Raw genomic sequence first — 24,872 nt, 5'->3', positions numbered from 1 at the left:
GCTCAGGAAGCGTTCCAGAGCTGCCACAGCTTCAAAAACTCTCAGGGAGTGGAGACCAGAGGCCCGACTCAAACCACACACAACTTTCTGTGAGAATAACAACATGGGAAATATAAGATACAGGGTTTTATGTAAGAGGAAAACGACAGAGAAGCTCATGTCTGAATGAGCAACGAGAATACAAACTTTATTATCTCACGCCTCTATTTTAAACCTTAGTGCACATACAGTTTAATCTGAAAATGAAAACTAAAATAGAGTCTTGACATTTAAAATAAGAAAAACACGAATCTCTGCTGTGGGTATTTGAAAGTCTGTATATGTGTGTGTGTGTGTGCTCCCCCACATGGCCTTATCAACTGAAGGCTTTGTAAAACAAACAGTGCCCACCCACAAACCCTTCACCCTCCCAACAACGGACTGAATGTACCATCATTTAAAAAAAAAAAAGACCTTTTAACTGCAGGTTTTATCAACTCAGTGTCAACAGTGTTGAGCCGAAGCCCCCGCAGCCTGCTCAGGCAGTTTAATGGAATCAAACCACAAGCCTTTGATTGATTAAAAGACTTCAACTATCAATTGAATGATCAAAGTGTTGAGATTTGTGTGTTTGTGTGACTCAGTACCAACAGTATCTGTGACCGTTAACAAGCAGACACTGAAAACTCAAAATAAGTACGAGGGAGGTTGTCCAGGTTTCTGGAATCAAAGGCCTGAACACCGAGGTTCACCAGAAAGACACTGAGTCGAGCGCATACACTTAAATTTCACACACTCATATCGGCGTTATTTGGGTTATAGGGATATAACCCAAATAACGCCGTATCTCACTCTGTAAAAGAAAGCGATAGCAAAAAAAATCCTGGATCTGCACCAAACTTTAAAGGGTTTTTCTCTGACTTATATCGCATCCTTCCTCCAAAATTTGTGGAAATCCGTCCAGTAGTTTTTGGCGTAATCTTGCTTACAAACAAATATACAAACCAAGCAACAAACAGCTAAAGGTAAAAAACCTCTGAAAACCTCTGCTTTCATTCCCCTTCTCTGGTTTAAGCTGAATTTGATATGAATACATTGCATTTTCCCATTTCACCATTTAACTACATGTTAGTACTACGGTCTAAAATCCCGGAAGAGCAGACCATGAGTCCACTGATCTGATTTTGTCCTGAGGATTATTTAAAAGTAAGAAGCTAAGCTGCGTGCTTCAAGTTATTTCCTAGACAAAGGCAATCCAGCCCTGACGGGTTCCACAGAAATTTGGAGGCAGGAAACTCAAAAAGGTGAAGTATAGCGTTGCACGTTATTGCGGCAAGCGACAGGCCCGATGACAGGATGTGGTTCATCACATTAATCTGGTCTGGAGACCAATGAGCAGCAGAGACAACTTCACGGAAGCCACAAGCTGGTGCAGCCACCTGAGAGACCTGTCGCAGCAAAATGTAAAAATACACAAAGTACAGCTCTCTGCTACTAAGCCAACAACTTACTGTCCACAACTGAAACATCAACTCAGAGGCTGGTGCTTGGTTTCTTAGCTCCGATAAACTAGAAAATAAAGCTGGCAGACAATAAGGAAGAGTTACTCGAGATGACTTTGGCATGTTTGCAGATGGACTATAATGTATAATCAGGTTATAGAAGATTATTAGCTGCCCAATTTGCCCCCTCCCCTCCCGACCTGCTGCAACATGTAAACGTATCTTGCACACTGATGCATCTTGCACACAGCTTTTACTCCCCGTCCCTTTTACAAGGAGGATCAAAGGGCTTCATTGTGACCAAATTCATTTGTAATTTCGATCATATATTTTTGGGAAATGGCGCCGGGAGGATTCGCATGTGGCAGAGCGCCAGTTGCCGTTGGCAGCTGTGTGCATTTCCTCATTTCCACGTGAACCGGTTTGCCATATGTGTCAACTCTGTTTAGACTAAAACCTTTCTCCAAATAATGTCTTATCTTGACTGGCTGCCTGATTCTGCATATACCAATATAAGGCCCCGTACGGCTGCAGGAGAAACCTTATCAGGAGAAATGAAATATATCAGTTCTCTTATGTCATATAGTATTTGTGTGATAAAGGCAATAAAATGACCTGTTTGTTTCCCTTGATGTATTTGTGTACAAGACGTTACCATTTCCTCAATTGGAAGCTCAGTCACCAGGGAACATTACACCGAAGCCATACGCTCGTGAATCCGACATCATTTGTTTTTGGGAGTAGCCATTAGCTGGAGCCCAGTAAGTGAATTATCGTCTGCGAGCTGCTGATCTGGCTTTCATCACAATGTGCCTGACCCTCACAAGGCCTCTAATGTTTAGTTTCAGTTGAGCCTCTATCAAGATATACAAATCTGTTTTCTGTGAGACTTATCTTGTATGTTGACTGTGAATTTGTTCTGACAACATCCTTGAACTGCCTGCGACCGAAATTACACCTAATGATGTGAAACTGTAAAGTTGCACATCAGGAAACAAACGTAGAATTACGAGAGTTACAGCTTCCAGGAAGGTGTTCAAACTATATATGACGTTTTTCACATGTTCACGTTTGTTCCATTTAAATTAGACAACACTATTACACACGTTTTTTAAAACAGGAGATTTTGCAAGTTTCATTTGCCTGCGGTTAACGAATATCAAGTGTTTCTTTCCATTGGATATGCATGGTTGCAGACGAGCGCTGAGTTAATGTTTTAGTGAGGGCATCAGATAACCGGAGGCAGGTGTGAAAACCACAACGCGTGCTCTGCAGGAGTTCAGCACAGAGATGCACGAGTATGAAAACAAATTCAAATGCTACACACTCTAAGTCAGGGGTTTCCAAGGGTCCTTGAGGGGTTGCAGGGGGTCCCTGGAAAAAGAGGACCCTTTATTTTCACTATACACACTGACAGAATGTTTTGACTATTTTGGTCTTGAATTTCATAAACAAGAAAAAAACTTTTTTGTGTCAAACGGGGTCCGTGTTCTAGTGTCAGTTAAAGGATCCTTGAGGTGCAAAAGTTTGAGAATCAGTGCTCTAAGTTACCCTTGACGTTACAGCGGAAAACAAACATGACCATATTCCCACAGATAAATTACTTAACTGGAATCCTATCATGATAAATTCCACAGTAATTTCTGCTAAGATAAATCAATATAATGAAACACTTTGGTTAGATTGAAGCCCAGCTGCATGAGACAGAGCTGATCACAATCAAACAGCATTATCTCCGGATTTCTTGAGCTGAACACACACTTGCAGGAAACTAACTCTGAACCTGATTCAAACCTGATTCAACAGGAACTTACTTCCCCCTTAAAAAGAAGATACATACAATACAAATTTAAATTAAAATAAATAAATAATGTAAGATCTTAAATAAGCAAAAATATGCTAAAATATCGACTATTTATTGAGCTCTGTGGTTAAGAAAAGGAAAATCGGTAAATGTATTTTCATTGAGGGGAAAATTCTACCTGTATGTTCAAGGTCATATCTGGAAATATTTTGCATATTAGATAATGAATAAAAAAAGAAAGAAACTAACAGTAGAGTACAACCTACAACTGCCAACAATCTGTCATAAGGCATCAAAGTGGTGGGAAATGCCTTTGGGTTTATATGACTGGCATCTAAAAGGATATGGGCTATAAATTTGATGGAGAGACATGGGAGAGGAATCCTTTCCAACAACGACTAGATCGAGAAAAGCCAGAGGCAGTTTTATTCAAAATAAAATACTCACTAATTTAACTCCAACAAGACTCAATGAAAGTGAGACTAATCACACATGTTTATGTTGTTAATGTGAAGCAGAAGAATGCACGTACATAGATGTCTTTATGGAGTAATGCATTGATGGATGGTTTTAATAAGGACGCAACAAAGTTGTCTTTGGGGAAATTTTTTTCCAAAAAGGTCCAAAAGTTTGTTATTTGTCACCAAATAAACTTTATGAATTAAAGTCTGTTATTTTTAACGAGTCATTCAGCCCCTTTTTGTTTGATTTCAGATCTTTGTTGTATTTTTCATTCAATTAAATTCAATGGAAAACCCAAATTTAAAAATCGGACTATACGCTCTGTCTGGATTAGATATGCAATCGGTAAAAAGACTTATCACAGTTTGCGTTTTGTTAACAAAATCTTCTTCTACCAGGATATATTTTCTTCACCAGTTTAAAGTGTGTATACATTCAGGTCAAGGTCATGATTCAATAAACAGACCAATAAAAAAAAAATAACACATACATCAAATTATGCAGTTTTTCATTTTATTACCTTTTAGACCGTCACATGTTGAAGTTAGTGCTGACAGCAGTGTACAGAATGTTTCATACAAAATGACAGCGTAGGCTTTTTATTTTTTTTACAAATTATCAAAATATTCCAAATAAAAAATAATAATAGTTTGTTTGTTAGAGAAAAAGCATTTTGTTACTATATTTAGACACATTTAGGAATTTAATATGGAATTATGTGGTAACTACATACCTGGTATATACTGGGCTATATTCAACACAGTCACAGTTGGCATTTAAAAATAAACTAATTTCCACAAAGTGCTACCAGGCGACAGATATCAAGAAACCTCTCGTAAAAAGAAGCAGAAGTTTGCTGCTAACATATTAAAGATTAAAAAAAAAAAAATTGAGAACAATGCCAACCAAACTTCCGTAAACAAACCAAATAGCGGTGAAACACAACTGTAAACACATCAGTTGCATCTACAGTGTGGCATCATCGACAGGCTAAACAATAAAGCTTGTGTAAGTCACACAGTATCCAGCTGCACACAAAGGGTTAATCTGAAAACAAGTAAACACGCAGTAGGACGTCCTTATCTCTGGTGAAGTGTAACTGACTACACCTTCTTCTATCAGTCCTCTGACGGTCGCCAGAGCAAACAGTGCAAATGTCAATACATAAATCAAACGGTAACCGAAAGTTCGTATGGCAAGGGTGAAAAACTACGATACAAAACAACGTGGCAAGATTTAACAGTGACCTACACAAGGAACTGGTTTTGTTGATCAGATGCAAATTATAATTTTTCAGGAAGAAAAAACGAAACAAAAAAAACAAGTTGCAGTTTGTAAAAACAGAACAACAGCTTGTTTTCCCCTCATTAAAATCTACTCCTCAATCTGGAAAAAAGGCTTCAAAGAAAAGCAGCACAATGTGAAAGGTCAAGTCCTGGCTGACGTGTTTGTTTCTGATCACTTCCTGTCGCTACTGATCACACATTGCGTGCACTTAACTATCTATTGATCATTCGCTTTACTTCCTGTCGCAGGGCTGTGATCTACAAAACAACAAACCTTGGTGTTGCAAAGATTGATGCAGTGACTTCACGTGTCCTGTCTGAGCTGCACCACATCAGGCTGGTGACAGGTTTGATCAAAAACATATCAGATACTGAATCAGCCGAGCGTTTAGTCAATAACACAAAGGTGACATAAGGACGACCACACTGTCTGCTCGGTACTGAGGTGAGTATTTACCCAGCGAGCAGCCGCTGTGTTTGGCCGAGGTTAGGCCAGTCACACAGAAGCATCAGCTAGAGGGGGAAACCCTTAAACCCTTTGCCCCTCCAGTGTTTACACCCCCAGCCACAAGGCTTTGAAGCACTGATCAGCCTCGTGTTTACTTTGGTCTAGGGTCGACCCTCCAGACCCGGGTGAGCTTCAACTAGTCACTACAGGGGCAGCCTAGTCAGTTTTTGAAGGCCCCGTAGCGGCTGGCTTTGCTAATGAAGTTCTTGAGCAGGTCGTGGTCCATGTCCACAAAGGCCTGGGTCTGCGTGACAGCTGTGAGGTGGTTGACGCAAAACTTGAAGCAGAACTCCTCCAGGTCCTAAAAATGAAGAGGGCCGTCTTGTCAATGCTGAGGGGTATAACCGACTAGCTACTGTGAAGGCAAGGCACCCACCACCATGGTGTCTGACTGTGTGTCAGTGGCTATGAGCTTACCCGCGCCTCATACTTGACAGCAGCAGAGAGCAGGGTGATGGCGTTCTCCTCGGAGATGCCTCTCTTGATCGTTTCCTGGCACAACCTCTTCAGCCTCGTCTCTCGGTAGAATGTGGCCAAGTCTAGAAGCCCTGTGAAAACAACACGCGACACACAAGTGAGTGTATTCAAGGCTTATGCACTGACTCCATTCCTGGTGCTCTCAGAGCGACTGTGACTCAGCTCGGGCCTTACCAATAGCATCCTCTGGTGGCAGGTTGATAGTGTCTGTGTAGAGGTACTCCAGAAAGGCTCTGTACACCAGGTATGAGAACTGATGGATTTCTATGGAGTCCTCGTCTGTTTCATTCAGCAGTGCACGGAAATGCTCACACCTACAGCGGGAAGGAAAGCAGACATAATAAAAGGATGTCATCAATAACAATTACAAACGATGCCTGTTTTACAGTTCTGCTACTTTTTTTTTTTACCACTTTAAGGGAAACAAATGTATGAGACTTGTTGATTGGTTTTAAGAGCCTAATTAGTTTATATACTGTTTGGATAGAGTATGATTAAAAATAAAATAGCCAAAAATGTTGGTCAGTTAAGCCATTTGCAGACATGAACCCCGGAAAACGTCCAGAAAATCTGGTCCGGATATTTTCTAGTGTTTGTCTTTCACATATGAAGCACGCGGCTGGAGATAATCAGGTCAGTGTTGGGGTGAGAGGTGGTGTCTGGATAGAGCAGCAGGAGGAACGACCATAATGTATAAATTCCACTAAAGAAATCATGTAGAGTATTAATGTTTACAGCACTAAAACACCAGCATCAGCCCTTATCACCCAAAGCGCTTGAATCTCGTTGCTGCTGACGTCTACTTGCTCAAACTGCTATGCAATATTTGAATTTTTCCTTCTAAGAGCATCTCAAACATATCACTTGCATGTGATTTAGCCAGAGCAGGTTGTTTTTTTTCCCCTCACTGCTGCGTATTTGTGTGATCATGTGCACCGTGGTTGATGTCGCAGACAGTCTGACTCCTTCCTACTGACGGTGCAAAAGAGCAAGCGACTGGAATGCAGATACTTTGTGTCCAAGTGTGGTTATAAAAAGAAAAATGGGAAACAATAGGTCTGTCTTCACTTCCCTGTGACATTAACAGGAAAGACAAGGAAACACTGTTCAACAGATGGCAACACAGGACAGTCGGTTTATGGGGTGTATGTATATGTATGGTAAATTCAGTAGCAAAATATTCATGATGCTTGCAAAATTTTAACCCAATTATTTGTTTGTTTCTCTTGCTTTCATGTTTCTGTAGTTAATAGGTCACTATTGGTTTTCCGTTACCCTGAAACCCCCCGCCCCCGTGTGTTCTATACAGAGCACCTTCATCACCCATGATCACACACAACCGCTGAAAGTGATAAATACACTCATGTGATCAAAAGGGAAAACAAAGTCACACAGAGATGAGCAGCACAACATCACGGACACAGTTTCTGATGCTATACAAGGATCATTATGTGCACCCAGGGGTTTTTTGCGAATACACCTCAAAACCAGAGACACAATAGCTACTCTAAAAGTCCATGTGATTGAATGTGTTTTTTCGGTAAATGTTTCTAGACCTAAATTTTTAAACATTGCAATTTGATCACAAAAAACAAAAAGCACTGGTTCAACATTTTCCCTTGTAACTCGACAGGGTGTTTGGTTTCTGTACCTGATTTTCAACAGAGCTTTGTGAACATGGATACACTTCCCGTCGACCAAGAACTTCATGTCTGAAATCTCCGGGCTGTCAAACTCCTTCTTCAAAGACTGAGCCACAGTCAGGTAGTCGTCACCATCTGACAAAAACAAAGAAAACAAGTTGTTTTGTTTTTTCAAAGAAGGGGAAAAAAGAAACCTTCGCTTTATTGTGTGTTACGTCTTTTTGGCAGGCCTTTAACAACTGGTGCACTTCTCTGTACAGATCTGGCATTGATGCTGAATTGATGAAAAGATACGACTCTCTAGTAGATATTTTGAAAAGGAAATTGAAGGCAATCATGAATCTAAATCGCTCCTTGTTCCTCAAACACTTCAGTTGAAAAGGCAACAACAGAAAACTATAGCAGGTAAGAGAGTGCTGGTGATTTCAGTGGCTTGTTTGATAAACAGATTTTTCTGGAGCATGTCAATTATGAAGCATTGTCGAAAAAACAACATCTCAAAGTGACCTGTACAGTATGTCGGGTTGAGCTGAGATCAATCACTACCATGTATGATTGTTTGAAGTGGAGAGGAAACATATTTTCCTGTTTAGTTCCAGGACATTCTAACTATAACATGTGCCCATTAGAAGGGATGATTACCTTTGAACAAACAATGTATAATGCTAAACAAAAACCTCCATTACTGAGGATGTCTGAGTTCTGGGGCCCTTTAGTTTTCCTTTATATTCGTACTCGACACGTACCTACTGAGAGGAGATGCCACGTGACAGCAGGTGTGGCAAAGCACGCGAACACATCGTCTGTGCCGCTGAAGTGGGTGACGTGGGGACTGGCAACAGCTTGACCTCGACACTGACCCCACATCAGAACCTGCCCACTCTGGGTCTTGGCAGCTGACGTGTGGCTGGTGTGACACGCAGCCACCTCCACCATCCTAGTGACAACGATAGAATTCAAACTCTGAAGTGCTGCTAAGGTTTATCATGCAGACTGTGTGTTGACATATGTCATGAAGGACGTTGTCATGTAGCCCTTGGTGACGTGTTGTGGTGGCAGGAACGTGTCAGGGCTATTTTTAGGCTGGGGTAAAAAACGAATACTAACCTCTCCTTGTCTGTGTTTATTTGAGTGGGAAGAGCTTGGTTACTCTTATTGCCTGTTCCCAACTGCCCATACGAGTTGGCACCCCAGGCGTAAACCAACCCCTCATCTGTAAGTGCCAATGTATGTGCATATCCACAGGCAACCTGCACATAGGAGGAGAGAAATTACTGTGAATGTTAACTAAGATAAATAGTCTAAAAAAAATAGGAAGACAGAAATAGAAAGTATTATTATGAAGCTCTGTTTTTGATTCTTACCTGGACGATGTTGACACCCTGAAGAGCAGCGATCCTGCACGGTGTCTGCTGATTTCCATTGTTGCCCAAACCGAGCTGTCCATTGCAGTTGTAGCCCCAACCATAGATCTACAAACAGGACAAATTCAGATCAAGGCATTGTTACCTTCGCCAATGAGGTTTTCACCCCCGTCCATTGGTTTGTTTTCAGCAGGATTAAGTGAAAACTACTTAACAGAAACTTGGTGGAAAGATGGGACATGGGCCAAGTAAGAAACCATAATACTTTGGGGTAGATCCGAATAAAAAGGGGAGGATCCAGGATTTGTCAAATACATATCAGTGTATAATATGGTGCAGCTTGATTAAATGTAATGAGACTGTTGGGCCTTGGAGGAAGTATGCGCCCTACTGAGCGCAGTTCTAGTTCAAAGTTTAAATACATCATTCACATTTTCTCTCAACTTTTCTCTTCACTTTCTTTTGGTGGATATATTTAAATACTGTTTGTCTGAAATGTCCCTATTTGCAAGAAACTCATTTCACTGTAAACTATGACGAACACTGTCTTCATGCATGAATGAGAGCATTAAATTGGACGAAATTAATCCATATCTTTCATAAAATGATGAGCCAGGCCTCTAATGTACAAACTGCTAAGCTCATGATTATCTTATGCTAAGCTGCAATAAACATTTTTATTGGCCAACCACTTAAAAAAATAGTTACGAGTTGCTGACTGCCACAAAATTGACTTGCTGAGAGCAGTGATTCACCTATTCATGTTAAACATCTGCAGACTGATGTGACACATTACCTCTCCGTTGTCCAGAACAGCCATGGAGCAGAGCTGCCCACAGGCTACGTTAACCACCACTTTGTTCTGCAGGCAGCTGCTGACCCTCCGTGGTGTCGGCTGGTTGGCGGTGGAGCCTGAACCGACTTGGCCCGAGTTGTTGTAACCCCATGCATAGACCTGAACACAGAGATAAATATTATCACAGTCCAAAGAAACACACAGATTAAGCAGGAAAAAAAAGTGAGGATAATTCACCTCTCCATCAGTTGTCCGGGCAATAGTGTGGTGGGAGCCACAGGCCACCTCTGTCACCCTCTTGCTCAGGAGGTTGGTGGACACCAGGGCAGGGGTCAGTCCATGGTTGGTGGTGCCATTGCCAAGTTGGCTGTAGCCATTGTGGCCCCACGCAAACACCTCTCCATCTACACAGCAGGAGGCAAACTCTTACTAATAAAATATTAACCACTGTGACAACATGAACAGATAAGAACCAGTCGACTTCACATAAATTACAGCAAAGCCTCAGTACAACCTTTAGTAGAAATTACAAGAGATCCAAATTTTCTTTAATTGGCATTCATGAAACTTAAATGTACTTGCAGAAAGAATATATCAGAAAATATTATAACATTATGTCCAATGTGACGTACTACACTGAGGAGGAGTTGGTTAAAAATAATGCCCACTTCATAACCCAGTGGCAGGACCTGGAAAAGTAAATAAAACAGGCCCCTAACTGGTTTATCATGGGAATGAATCTGCTCACAGCCGCAGGAAAAGAATCCAGATGGCCACTAATTATATCCAGCTACCTCCAAACCTTCGATAAGAGGCTTAATGGATGAACAAACCCATAACAACGTCATCCCATCTACGAGCACGGTGGATTCTGAAGTTACAACAAAGGAACCATGGTGAAGTATCTATGACGTCAGTGGAAGGAGTTCACGGACGATTGAACACCTTAGCGTGTGTCTCTGAATTCCACCGAACTTCCTGTCATTAGGGTTAAACATTAAGTCTGGACAGTTACAGCTGCCCCCATCATCACTAATCAAAGAGTTCAAGGTGGCAAAGTGCAGGTTTCAGATGATGCACAGAGACACCAATCATGAAAATGCCAGACGTGTCACCACAAGTTCAGGACACAAGTGGACAGCTCAGTCACACAGTGGCACTGGCAGACAACAGGCTGAGGTTGAAGGGCATTGTCAGGAACAGACAGACAAGGAGTTAGACCCACCCACTTCCAGCAAAAGGGAGAAAGAAGACTGAAGGCAGATGAAAGATCTGATCCAAGCCGAGGTCTGACACCTGGAGGAGGGAGGGTTACGGTAAAAGGCCTGTGGAATGTGGATCACAAGAAGTTTGGACCATGTGGGATCAAAGCAAAAGATGACGTGTCCTGAACTTTGGAGACTGGAGAACTTCCATATCGCTGTCCTGGTTTGATGGATGAGCTAAACTCTTCCAACACCAGAGTGGAATGAGAAGGATTCACCGTGCGAGTCATGTGGAAAGACAAACACGTTGGCGCACATATTGACAAGGTTCAAGACTGCACTTTGCCAGGGGGGATACAGATGGCGACACGACAAAGTCCTCAGAGCGCTGGCTGACATCTTGGAGCAGGACAGATGGAAAAGAAAACATAAGATACGAGAAGACAGAGGATTAAGAAACTGGGGGGAAAACTGCACTTTTCTGTGGTTGTTCAAACATACCTAAGGGCTGATATAGCCATATGGTCTGAGGAGGCAAGAGGATCATCATGATTGAAATGATGGCCCCGTGGGAAAAGGGATGCAAAGAAAGGAAGGCCACCAAGTACCAGGAACTGATACAACAATGCAGTGAATGTAAGGGTGGTAGGGCTGGCTATTTCCAGATGAATGCATAGGTTTCCACAAGTCTGTGTGGAGGAATCTCACAGCTCTGGGAATAGCATGAAGGGAGAGGAAGATGGGGGTCAAGAGGCAGTGGAATGAGGCTCTTATTGATCCTGCACAAGAGAAGCCCCATTTTCATAGATACCAAAAGATAAAGTCACTTTGACACTCGCCATCAAGTAAATTTAGCAGTAAGAATAACAATTGTAATTTATATCAGTAACTGGAGTAAAATAGCATTTTGGCAATTGGATTCTTGAGAAACAAAATGCTGCTGTTCATCTATAATATAGTGTATGTGAATAAACATCTACCTTATATAATAGGAAAACACTGATTGAGCCATTAAGGATTCCAATAAATACATCCTATCTACTTTTTGATTCAAAACTGTGTTTATATATTATTGAGTAGCACCAGGGCCACTTGACATGTGCCAAGAAAAGTTGAATTGAGGGCAACTGGACTTGGTTGTAGATACTGAAGAAGCTTCTTGATGAGGTGAAACATCTACAACCAAGTCCAGTTGCCATCAAATTAACTTTGAAGCTTCGCAGTCGAGAGTCCCTTTTGTTCCACATCACAGTGAACAGTTAAATTCTCGTGTACAGCCTGAACTTTTATATTTATTTATCAAAATATAGGGTTAGGGTGACCGTGACAGTAAAGAAACAGCAACATAATAAAATCAGACTTGAGACCTCTACATATGTCATCTTTGTTTGTCTGTGATGTTATTTCTCTGTGATGCCTTTCCTTTGCATTCTGAGGAAAATTGCCCTCTGGGACAAATACAAGTCATCTGAACTGGATTACCTGCAGTAGCGATAGCCACATGTGGTCCCGTTCCATAGCTCAGGGACACAATTTTCTTTCCGCACAAGACATCAATCCTGCGCGGCTCAATAGTGCTTTGAAGATCTCCGAGCCCTAAACAGCCGCTGCAGTTGGTGCCCAGCGCAAAGACCTGCAAATACCAACACACATCACTGCTGAGATGCTTCTGATATTTATAAATTATACGTGAATGTGACATTCAGGTGTTCACTGACACCCCGGCACAAATTTGGTGAGATGACACATTGGTGGGGGGGACTAAATAGCAAAGTAAACTGGTATGTGAATCAATTACAAATCATTATCAATTAATTGGTCTAATTCATCTTAATTGTCTGTTCAGTCTCTTTAATGTCAGAAAATAGAGAAACATGTCCATCATACCGTCCCAGTGCCAGAGCAGAGATTTTTGTAAGTAATATCTTTCCAAATGACAAACTGATAAATTAAATAATCAGTTCAACCAACATTCATTTCTACACCACAATCATTTACTGTGAAACAAACTATTTGGACTAAAGGGGAAAAACAAATGAGCAAGGGTGGAAAGATGAGGCACCTTCCCACAGGATAAAAATGGAGCTCAGGCATTAGGCCTATATGGCTAAAGATAGCCTCATTCTATCTGCTTATCCCTAGGCTTGGATCTGCATCTTGTATCAGCCAGTGAGAACCAGAGAGAACTGAGGCTATTTTCTAACCACCTGCAGACAGAAAATAATCAAACTGGTGTTTTAAAAAAAGGGTTTTAAGTCGAGTCTTGCTAATTGTCTGAATGTAAACAAAAAGATTAAATGAAAACCTGGCTTAAGGTCCGAGTGTTACCTCATCGTTAACGGTGACATAGAGGGCTTCGTTGGCAGCGCTGCCAAAGACACAGGCCTGCCGGATAAGCCGCAGTTCCTCGGGAGGAAGGAGTGCAAACACTGGCCACTTCCCCACGTCCAGCATGCTACTCAGCTGTGAAAGGGAAGCGAAAACAAAGTTCAACAGATGTTATTTTGAGTCATCGAGATCATTTGATTTAGAAAGTGTAATGTACTGAAGCTAGAAATGAGGAAACAAGTCGTCATAGTGAGAAGATACGAATTAAAACATGCCGGAAAAGTTGTGTTGTGTGTTGTCTGCGGAATTCTTTGAAGCGTTGTCCTTTGGGGTATTCTTTGAAAGAATTAGTGATTTATGCTGGAAAGCAAAATGCTGAGTCACGGCCAAACAGAAATATGCTGAAGTCGTTATGTTAAAAGCCATTCCCACTCCAGTTAATAAATCCTTGACTGCATACAAATCATTCTTCTTTATTAAATAATACAGTGATTACAATGAAGTCTGGCAAAATCAGACCAAAAGGAAGGTCGAAGTAGATTTTAATAAAAAGACAAGAAAGAAATTGGAAATTAAGTGCTGTCGAGTCTGCAGCAACAAATGCATTAAGTTAAAACTAGGTGGGTAAATTATCCACTGGGTTTTCCATATCTCAAAAAGGCACTCAGGGGCACAGAGAGCAACTGGGCACAGAGTCCAGCTTCACAGACAGATTAAAACATGCACCAGTGTTGACTGGGATAAACCCATTAAACCGAGTTCTTTCCTCCACCATATCTGAAGCCTAATGCAACATTTCTGTCCAGATCAAACTCCTTTTTTAATTCACAATCTGGCTGTTACCAGATATACATAAAGTTATTTGACATATACAGTCTGTGTTTAATGGAGAGGGTTTATCTGCTTGGCTCAGGTTCCTTTTTCCAAAGATCAATATATGCTCATAAAAACCTACTCGTCTCTTGGAATACAGTTGACTTCCTGCAAAACTCAAGACTGTGAATGGCACTTTAAAATGGAAAAGCCACAGAAGGGCAACAACTTATTTAATAACATTATGCAGCATTTCTCTGAGTAGTTATGAATATTACAGCAAACGGAGCCCAACGTTTCCTGCTCGGGTTGTGTCCCCGTTTAACCTGTAAACCCTGCAGCGGTTGCACCTCACTGAGCCACTAACACGAAGTTGCACTTAGCACGAGCCCACAACACTTCCAATAAGAAGGGTTGCAAACCAACGACGACAAAGATGCTAGGGCGTGTTTGCATTGTAGCTAAACAATGCTAACAGCACAACAAGTGAATGTGGCGATGACATTAACCACGCGAACCAGTTCAACGCAACGGCGACAAAACAACAAAGCTAATTAACGTCAGAGCTAATTAACGTGTTGTTGTGGCTCGCTCGCTTCAAAGTGCTGCCGTTACCTTTACAGTTGGCTTTAGCTAGCGTCTCGTCCGCGGCGTCGCTTCCTACTCGACAGTGACGCTGACAAGTCGGCAGTCCACATGTTTGGCGGAATCAAGTTGCTGGTGAAATCGTGTCGGTTGTCTCGTGTGTCATAACTTCACGTCAGTGGTGGTCGTGTGGTTGTTGCGCCCTGGTGTCGCTAGCTTTAGCTTTAGCTTTAGCCGCTACACCGCCGCCGACTGAAAAACAAGCGCACCTCCTCACTTCCTGTAGTTGGCTGCTGCGTTCACTGACAGTCGGAGATCTGAGCTTCTGATAATTTTTTCCTAACTGGTTTCATATGTATGTCTGGTGTTTTCACTGTGTGCGTGTGCGTGTGTGTAGTCTCGGTATTACTATTACTTATTACTATGGTGTCTTGTCTTACTTATGGGGACAAAAATAAAGGCCAAAAATGATTAGAAATTTTAAAGTGAAGACATGTATTAGGTTTAGGTTTAGGTTTAGGTTAGGATTAGGATTAGGTTTAGGTTAAAATTAGGTTTAGGTTTGGATTAAAATTAGGTTAAGGTTAAAGTTAGGTTCAGATTAAGATTAGGTTTAGGTTTAGGTTAAGGTTAGGTAAAGATTGGGTTTAGGTTAGGATTAGGTTTAGATAAGGTCAAGGTTACGTTTAGTTAAAGATTAGGATTACGTTTAAGGTTAGGGTAAGGGTAAGGCTAGAGTAAATCTCCAGCAAATTTGTGAAAGTAACAATGTAAAGTCCCCTGAAGTTAGACTGTGAGTGTAAGTGCGTGTGCATATTTATTTTTGTAAACTCTTTAGGACTTTTCCCACTATCACACTGACCTTGTTAGGACCAGTACACTTCATAGTTTCCAAAACTCAGTCGTAATGTGGCAAAATGTCATTTCTGAGGTCCTGGTTAAGGTTAGGGGTTAAGCATGAATTGGTCAGAGGTTAATTGGTTAAGGTTTTGGTTAAGTTGTCCACATTTACTAATGGTCAACGCAAAATCCTTACAAGCATAGCTGTGCAAACTTGCCTCATCCTCCATGGTGCCATCATGGCAAAATCTGGCATATTTGCGCAGACAGATTTAGTCACAGTGACAAAACTTTACAACTGATGTTACAATAAAGGCCCAGGTCACAGGTGGTGGGTGTGGTCTAAGCCATGAGTACTGCACATATTTAATAATGATAAGAGGAAGACACGTGCACAAGGCCAGAAACCAGTTATCAATGGTCATAGACATTCATTCACATTTTATTTTTAAATGCGTTCTATTGAAGAAGAAATTGTTTTGCTCACTTTAGTGGCAGAGGCAACATTGAACTCCTCAATAGAGTCCAGCAGGGGGGGCAGTGGAGAGCTACAGACAGGTACATGTGTATTAAATATGCATATGATTTTTTAAGACAATAATTTAGAAAGCTAATATTTTATTTGGAAAATAAATCATATGTATTGGTCGGTCCTTTGTGCCATATAAATACATTGTGAGGTAGCATTTCGAATACTTTGTCTTTTCTCTACCGTCTCATATTTAAAGGCCTGATCTATAAATAACACTTTCCATTGATTAAAAAAGCACCTATGCTACAAAAACTGCTATATTATATAAATAAAGTGAATTATTAGCATTGTACATTTAGATTTCTCTCATATCATTTTGACAGTGACAGATATGTTGTCGAAGTCCTAAAAGATTCTTGAGACCTTGAATATTGTGGGAGTGGTTTTGGATTATTTGTTTCAATTCAGTAATATTTAAGGCAGTGACAATTTACATAATGGTTCTTACAGTTATTCTAGTGATCTAGTCAAACAGGAAACACAGTATACATAACTGAACTGTACAAACAGTACGCTGTGTACACAATGTTTTATTTATATGGAACTTTTCATAGCTTAACAAAGAACATTGAGCTGCACTTTATGCTATAGAAAACTGCTATAGAAATACAGTTTCTAACACTGTTATTATTATTACACAACTGAATATATTTTTGACAATGACAGACATAAAGTCAAACTATCAAAAATATTCTTGAGACTTGAGACATTTTGGGGATTTCGGATTGTTTTATTTAGTTCAAAAATATTTAAGACAATGACAGTTTACTAATTGGTTCTTACAGAGATTCGAGTGCTACATCAACACAGTTTATCATTATTATTATTATACATTTGAATCACTCATTAAATCCTGACAATGCCAGACATGTTATCAAATGATTTGCAAGCTATATGATGAACATGACCCCAATTACCCACAGAATATAAATGTACAGCAAAAAAATATATAATTTTCTTTTTTTCCATACAGCGTCTACAGGTACAACTGCAATTTTCTTACTACAAGAAAAAGGGTCAGCTGAGATTGTGCACGGATTTCCGCTGGATACATAAGCCTGCAGCCCCCTTGACCGTTGCGACTCTAACTGCAAACTGATGAAGAGTCCGGAACCTATCGGGACTGAAAGTCCCGGCACAGCCTGAACCGAGGAACTTAATGTACGGCGCATCAGGGCCACACTTCTTTTATAAAGCAAGTAGGGATACGAAAATTACCACTTCGGCTCAACACAAGGTCTGTGCTAAGATTGGAGCCCTGGTGGACACCACGTTCCAGCCTAACCCTCATCTGTGGCAATAACCAAGTCGACAATGCTCCTTCTGACATCCCTTGTGATGATGATACGTGCTGACACTCTACCGTATTCATAATTCAACAACCAGTCTGCTTGTGAAGGTTGTTCAGAGCGGCCTGCTGGTCACGCAGAAAAGCAGTCAAGTATGAAGCGACTATGCCATATTTGAGGGGCTCCTTGGATATATTGAATATAAAATAATCCCAGTGATGTTTTCATTAGTGTGTTTCATTTAAATTGTAGGAATTGTTGTTTTCCTTACTAGAATGAGCCCTTTATATTTACATCAGGAGTGGATCCTCTCTACGGAGGCCGCCATTGTTTTTTTTACAGTCGTCCAAACTGGACAAACTAAACACCTTTTGAGTTTTTATGAAAACTGAAGGTTTCCACAGGTTCTCTCTCATGTTCGGAAGGGGCAGGTGAGGTGAGGGGTAATTCAGCTGCAACATGTAACTTCACCACTAGATGTCACTAAATCCTACACACTGGACCTTTAATAAGACACATTCCCTTAATATAATGCCCAACCTACTTATTTACAAAACTATAAAAGAAGATACTAATGAGATTTCAACAATAGTAAGGAAACAAAATAACCGTGACAACGGAAGTGGTGATCTGCATATTTTCAAAATAACAGTCTGTACTTCAATCCATGTGGGAATTTCCTATGACCCTGTTCATAATATACCGTGACAACACACCACTACTACATTGGCAACGAGTCAACGGTGTGTCAGTCCATTTAAATCCACGCAGATCGAGACTGATAGTGAAAATTTCACAGTTAAAGCAAATCAAAGGTGATTTTTCTGGCCCCACCACACAGTGCACGTATTTCTCCGCGTCTGACTCGATGCACGAACCAACCACAGACACGTCAACCTTAACCTCCTCTTCAAAGGGACGGCAACGCAGGAAGTTTCACTATAAATCAACCGGATATCGGTCACGTCCGCGATATTCACCGAAACTTAAACTCACCGCGACAAATGTTTCTCTGCACTTTATCGCAGAATTTGGGACTCGTCATGATCTGCCGTGACGCGCATGCGCACACAGCCCTGTGAGCGATGGCGAAATTCCTGCCTTTTATGCGCGGAGCAGGGTTGGATGGAAAGTTATCTCGATAAAAGTGGCGATTAGGACAAAGGCATCGACACTTCGCACCGCCAGCTCTCTCTAGTTGTTCTGGGTGCAGCCGGCGCACGCGATCGTCGTTCGCACTCACGAGGAAGAGCGCATCTTCATCTTGCTAACTATAAGCTGGGTAGCATTAGAGAGGAGGAGGAAGAGGAGGGGGGGCTAGCGCTAGCATGTCACATCCCCTGCCTTGTCGTGTGTTTATCTAGGTAGCCAGCTAGCTCTCTCCGTGTCAGGCGTTGCAGACAGTAGCCGGTCACCGGAGCTCGCTGACGTGAAGACATTTTTCTTTTTTTTGTTGGGGGGGGGCGGAGGGAGCGGAATCATCCCCGTGCATCGGCGTGTGTGTCCGGGACTCCTGCCGCCGCCGTGTCGACTGACAGAGTGAGTAACGTTAGCCGCTGGTAATGATAAGTCTCTGGTGCTGCCGACTTGTGTGCGCGACGTGTTTCACACCGTGTTTCTGGGTGGAAAAAAAACCTCGGGGAGCACACACACGTCAAATGTGGTTGTTACGTTTGTTCACGAGCCGTCAATGTTGTTACGTTTTATTCCGCAGTTAGATAACAACCCGAGAGCTGTGACATAACGCGGAGCAAACACACACACACACACACACACACACACACACACCTGTAGCTAGAGTAAACAGTTGTCCTGGCTGCGAGCCGGCTAACCTGGTTAGCATTAATATGGCAAACAGGGAACACTGCACCACAACATTGACTTGCAATAGTGAGACATGTTAAACATACGTGTCAGTCCTGCTAACAGTAATGCTAAGTAGCAGGGTTAGCTAAGTGGCTAACAACAAGTGGTATCATAAATATGGCCAATAAGGAACTCTTAATCTGAACATTGACTTTTATTCTTGTATTCAATAATGTGACATGTTAAACACAAGTGTCAGACCTGCTAAGAGTAATGCTAGGTAGCAGGGTTAGCTAAGGGTGCTAACAACAAGTGTTAGCATATATATGGCAAATAAGGAACTCTTAATTTGAACATTGACTTTTATTCCTATATTCAATAATGTGGCATGTTTAACATAAGTGTCAGTCCTGCTAACAGTAATGCTAAGTCAACACCAGTGCCAAGTCACGTACATGCACTGAATGGAAAGCCAGCTGTTAAACTGGACCCTGATGAGTGGAAAAACATGCCTCCAGGTGTTTCAGCTTAACGTCCCAAGTTCAAGTGTTGTTTGGAAATCACAATATGTTCGTGGTGTTAGCTGACAACCAAACATTTCACTCTCGGGTTTATTGCCGAGCAGGTTTTCACACAAAAGGTGTTTTCTTTGTACACTCTAGTTCACATAAGTTCCTCATCTATTCTTTGGTCTAATGAAGAATAAGCAGAAGACGCAGTGGCCTGTGATACTAACCTTTCAGGGTGTTTTCCCTGGTGTCACCAAAACTGCAACAGAGAAACAGCTGCTCTCTTGGCCACAGTCAAATATGGAATGAAATCGGACTCTGCCACAGTTTCTATGTAGAAGTAATGTTTAATATGAGATGATGTACATCAACCTTATTTCTGTAGAGTAGGAGTACATGTCATATTTTATTGTAGGTAACCTGGCACTCATGCAGATCCACTGACAACCTCCAAGCATTCAATAACTGGAGTATAAGTTACCCATTCTCCCCAATCAAATAATATCATAGCTGAAATTAAGGAATATCTTAATTTCTTGTGTGAGAATATCCCTCCAAAGTGGGTTTTCTTTACTGTGTCAAAGGTGGGTGCTCGGGGGCGAATTGTAAGAAGAGAACCTCCTGTGATTAGTGACCCACCCTATAATGGGTGGGTCACTAATCACAGGAGGTTCTCTTCTTACAATTTGCTCCCTCCCTGACCCCATGGAGCTGTTTTGGAAGTTTGTTCAGAGTAAACAACCTTAAGATGTAACATGGATCGGTTTAAAATAGGCTGTGAGTAATAAACAAACTTATTGCAGTGTGCCGGAGGTCGAAAGGCTGCTGAAGAAGCCTGCCATCATCCGAAGCTTGCTGGTAATACTGGGCTAATCCCATGGCAGTCCTCTACCGCAGCAATAGTTCCTCAAATCCAGTTCATTGACCATCACACTGTAAACTGACTTTGTTGTCTAAGCTCAAGGAGGGGAGGGGCTAAAGCCAGCAGATAAGCCAGATCACTGTCTGGCAACGGGGCGCATGCGTGAGATTGTAATTAGGTTCAAGGACACATGTTACATTTCCCTCATGCTGTTCTGTTGTTTTCTGGCAGAATTGTTGTTTGCCATGTCATCCTGCTTCAACTTTTTATCACAAGTGGCCTGTCCTCATTGTGGCCCTGTTTTCTAACTGCATAGTAGTGTCTTAAAATGCACCTTATCTATCCTCTCTCCATACTCTCAAAGAGTTTGACTTGACATGAGCTTATGTATAATCCCTCGTGGTCTGCATTTGTTGATTGCTTGAATTCAATAGACCTAATACATCACAATGCTCAGCAGGATGTGAGTACACTGTTTGAGAATATTACTGTGATTTATTGTTGTTAATAAAGTATCTTGTTTTACATCACCCTTGAGAGGAGACATCTTCTGATATTTATTGATAAACTCTTCCTGACTGTTGTCGACAAGCTCATCTTGGCTCATGTGTTGCCATTTGATTTTATGGTTCTATATCGACTGTACAAGTTCCATGCAAACAAAGCATGCAACATGTACTGTTGACAAGACATTACAGGAGTGATGGACAACATAGACTATCACAAGGAGCACAGATGAGAGTTTCCAATCACTTATACCCTCCCTGTGGTCTGTGATCAGGCCTCTTTAGTTGAGATGGATCAGATGGTCTAACCTGGCTGCCACCAGTAAATATCTTTCAGAGTAAGCAATTGGGCTCCTTTGCCACAAAATGATCTGCAGCGGAAAAGCAATTGATGTGTTTGAAGATTAATTTGGATGTGAATCAAATTCCCACTCAGTGTGATTCAGCTTGTCACTATCTCCTTACTGGAAACAACAGCACAGTTAGAGACTATCTGCCTCATGCCTGATAGCAGATGTGTTCATCCTGTTTCCCAAACAGTCATATCCTAAAACTATTAAATTCTTATTGAATTCAGGATGTCCCTTGGTTTTAATATTAATAGAGAAATGCTTGCAGGCAGCATGTTAAAAAAAAATCAGCAGTGAGCAATGTAATATTATAATTTTGTATTAGTCAATCGCAATATCCACATCCATCCCTTTAATCTATTCATCAAGCTCAAGAAATTGTCATGTAATTTCCACGACATAAAATACTAGTTACATATCTTTTACAGCATTATGTGTCTGCTAACAAGCGGTTTAGTGAGACTACAAAGGTTGTCCGGGACATTAAATATAATCACCATAAACACAAAAAACATGCAAGTATCTTAAGCTTAGAATCAAGGGAATCAAAAAGCCAACATAAAAATCCCATTGGCATTCGTCAAGGGAACCAGTGTGCTGCTTACTTCCGGGTTGGCGTACAAAGTACGTCATCCCTGCAGCACTCTATTGATTGCTGTGTCTTTTGTTGCAGGACAACCTCTTCAGTAGTGTGAATGAGGGAGACATGGCAGACCACACCCCACCTCTGGAGTCCGGCCAGCTTCTCAGCTCTGAACTCCCAATGCTTCCTTCACCACCACCTCCAACCATGGTCAACGGGGATGGCCCCCAGCAGGTACACTCAGACCTCTCCACCCTCATGTATCTCTGCTATGAGCCACACTCACTGCATCAAAGTCTGTTTTGCCCAAATGGACTTCATAATCACAGTTGAGGGGATTTTTTTGTGGTGCCTCTCTTATTTAGTCAGTTAATGGCATCAAGTGTGCTGTTGTCAAACTGTTTGTGTTTGTCTCTGTGCAGCTGAGCCTACCATGTTGAAAACAAAGTCATGATGGTGTGTGTCAGCTTTTTTGTGAGAAAATGTCCAATATTTGTTCAAGTGTGTGTGAAAATTGACTGCTTTGCAAAGACAGAAATATTGATGCACAGCACTTGTGCACTTACTCAAGAAGTAACAGTAACACTAAAGGCAGTGACTTAGTATATGGTTGGACCAGCACTAGCAGCAGGGAAACACTAAGTGGTATTCGGCCTGTTATGTGGAGCAGGGGTTATGTGTGTCAGGCAATAATAAATCCAAAAGGTGTCTGCAACCCTGCATGCAGGGTTGCAGACATGATTTAAAGGACGTCACTTATTCTGCAAGCATGAGTTCCTGAGCTGAGGAGCCTTGACTACAAAAGCCTGCAATACAATGTGAATTTTACCTTTTTATATTAACTAATTTATTGTATATTTACCTCTTGCCTTGCTAAAAGTCCAAAAAGATTACAAGAAACTCAATCTTATTTAATGTCATAGTTCAAAAACTGTTCTCTGTTACATGTTCATTGACAGCAGCGTGTAGTACCTACCGCTTGTGAAACTTAACAGCATTTGGTGGCTTGTTTTAGATGATAGATGAGATATGTAGATATGGTTCTTACTCAGTCAAGTAGTGAAACAACCCAAAATGGATTTGCTGTCCTGCCTTCAGTTTCTCATGTCACATATTTCACAGGCAACAGGTGCTTGATGGTTATGAACCACATCTCTCTCAGTTTTGATAACAGCCTCTGCTGAATGGGTACAGGATATGGAGTGATAGTGCCCAGCGTCTCTTAACTATATCAGAGTGAGATTGAGTGGCCCTGACAAGCCTGGGTGATTTCCCTGTCATTTTGATGGTCATCAGTTCGATTTGCCTAAGTTTCCGTGACTTCCTGGGGGATAGCTTGAACCCACAGTGATATCTTTTCCGTCATTTCCTCAGCCTTGTCCAGATAAGACCAGCTAATATTAGCACTGCCCTATAACAGGCCTTTCCAACCGTCATTTTTCCGCAGTGGAAAATCCCACATCTGAATCAGGCTTTGTTCACGTAGGGATCAAATTTTTCTGGCTGTGTTGTTGTGTGAGGGTGTCGTTCTCATGCAATTCGGTTACCTTACCACGTCCCGCAAAGGTTACCTGATTTTTGGAACATGTCCAGTGTCTGTGTTTACGCTGTTTTGTGAGAGCTAGAGGAATAAAATGTGGCTGTTGCTTCCTGGCTGACATCATTACCACCCTGCTGCTCAGACCAATTTGAGACACTGCATGTTCATGATCACTGAAACACACTGAAATGTGTTCCCATGAAGAAGAATAACAAGTATCAGATAACACAGCAGTATCTATGTTTTATATTGTTTTTGAACTACTGCATGATGATTTTGTTTTTGCAGTCAGGGTGTTTGTGTCTCGGTCTTAGACGTATGAATACTCGCATGCAAAATCTTCAGCTGGATACAAAAACAATGTATTTTTACTGAGCTGAGATTTGATATCTATTGATTTTAAATTTAAATTGAATGTATGAAGCTTGAATCTCAGTAGCTAGCTATTGATTAAGGATTAGAGATTTACCGATACTGGGTTGGGCATAAGTGAGTACACGATCCTATGTACTGTATTCAAGACTTCAGTATTGAGGGATAACACTAGTGTTGCCAATTTTATCAATGATTTTGTGTTCTTTTTCACTTCTGGCTGTCAAACTAGATGATAAAAGAGGTTGTATAGCATAGATTCTTTCAATTATGGCTTCATTACTTCCATACAAAGTTAGTTGCGTACAGCTGTTAACATCTGTTACATAAGGTTTTCTTTTTAAATGCACTAGTTTCAGATAGGTACTTGGTATCAGTATGCAAAGTTCAGGTTTCTGAATCAGAACCTTGAAGGGAAAATGGTATCAGAACATCTCTAGTAAGGATCCAGTCAATAGGCAGTGCCTCTTCTGCTTTTGTTTCAAAGAAATCCTGTCAGTACTAGATGTTATGCATTGCAGTTTCAGGGTCATTATAATCCATCTATGATTTTTAAACAATGCCGTGTTGGTGCCTGTCCTTACAAAAACATGGTTTCTTACTTTTATTACCTTTGAGGAGATGAGATTGATAATTTGATTGCCAGGGTTTGCAAGGTTAAGACTGATGTCTCCTGTTTGGTATTCATTAATTTTTTAGAAGAGGTGTGGTGGCTCATAAACAAGCGCATATACCAGAGTCTCGGGAGCACAGAGACTAGGACTAACTAGGTTTCTGACATCTGTATTGATTGATCTTTGGTTCTGAAATGAATATTAACCTTTTGATTTCTGTTAATCTTTAAGCTATATTAGTTTGCTTATTGGAAGGTTTTAGTACCTTTTTTAATCGTTTCGGTCTGACTCAAGATCACCTCCGAGGCAAAAAAAGC

General features: G+C 41.2%; 2 protein-coding genes across 2 annotated transcripts in view; one reads left to right on the top strand and one right to left on the bottom strand.

Moving 5' to 3' along the window:
* Positions 1 to 4,246: 4,246 nt before the first annotated feature.
* On the bottom strand, positions 4,247 to 15,070 carry rcbtb2 (regulator of chromosome condensation (RCC1) and BTB (POZ) domain containing protein 2). The gene is made up of 12 exons (XM_035154614.2): positions 14,783 to 15,070; positions 13,355 to 13,489; positions 12,509 to 12,659; positions 10,059 to 10,225; positions 9,822 to 9,980; positions 9,026 to 9,133; positions 8,769 to 8,911; positions 8,408 to 8,598; positions 7,670 to 7,796; positions 6,193 to 6,332; positions 5,959 to 6,089; positions 4,247 to 5,842 (listed from the first exon to the last, which is right to left on the bottom strand). Exons 2-12 carry the CDS (start codon positions 13,478 to 13,480, stop codon positions 5,702 to 5,704), a joined length of 1,584 nt encoding a protein of 527 aa, XP_035010505.1. The 5' UTR covers positions 13,481 to 13,489; positions 14,783 to 15,070; the 3' UTR covers positions 4,247 to 5,701.
* A 3,295-nt stretch (positions 15,071 to 18,365) lies between these two features.
* The window catches only part of fndc3a (fibronectin type III domain containing 3A), a 45,461-nt gene continuing 38,954 nt past the window's right edge, over positions 18,366 to 24,872 (top strand). The window contains exons 1-2 of the mRNA XM_035153763.2: positions 18,366 to 18,952; positions 22,120 to 22,263. Of these exons, the coding sequence (XP_035009654.1) occupies positions 22,153 to 22,263 (111 nt within the window). The 5' untranslated portion in view covers positions 18,366 to 18,952; positions 22,120 to 22,152. The remainder of the gene's footprint in view (positions 18,953 to 22,119; positions 22,264 to 24,872) is intronic.

This window comes from Hippoglossus stenolepis, chromosome 4, assembly GCF_022539355.2.
Source record: "Hippoglossus stenolepis isolate QCI-W04-F060 chromosome 4, HSTE1.2, whole genome shotgun sequence".
Taxonomy (NCBI): Eukaryota; Metazoa; Chordata; class Actinopteri; order Pleuronectiformes; family Pleuronectidae; genus Hippoglossus; species Hippoglossus stenolepis.
Note: the sequence above shows the minus strand (reverse complement) of the source record. Positions and strands in the feature narration are given on the sequence as shown.

Coding starts and splice junctions, on each gene's coding strand:
- rcbtb2 (XM_035154614.2), bottom strand. CDS start 13,480: ATGCTGGACGTGGGGAAGTGGCCAGTGTTTGCACTCCTTCCTCCCGAG. Junction 8,912..9,025: donor AGGGTGTCAACATCGTCCAG/GTAAGAATCAAA, acceptor TCCTATGTGCAG/GTTGCCTGTGGATATGCACA. Junction 7,797..8,407: donor GTGGCATCTCCTCTCAGTAG/GTACGTGTCGAG, acceptor TGTTTTTGTCAG/ATGGTGACGACTACCTGACT.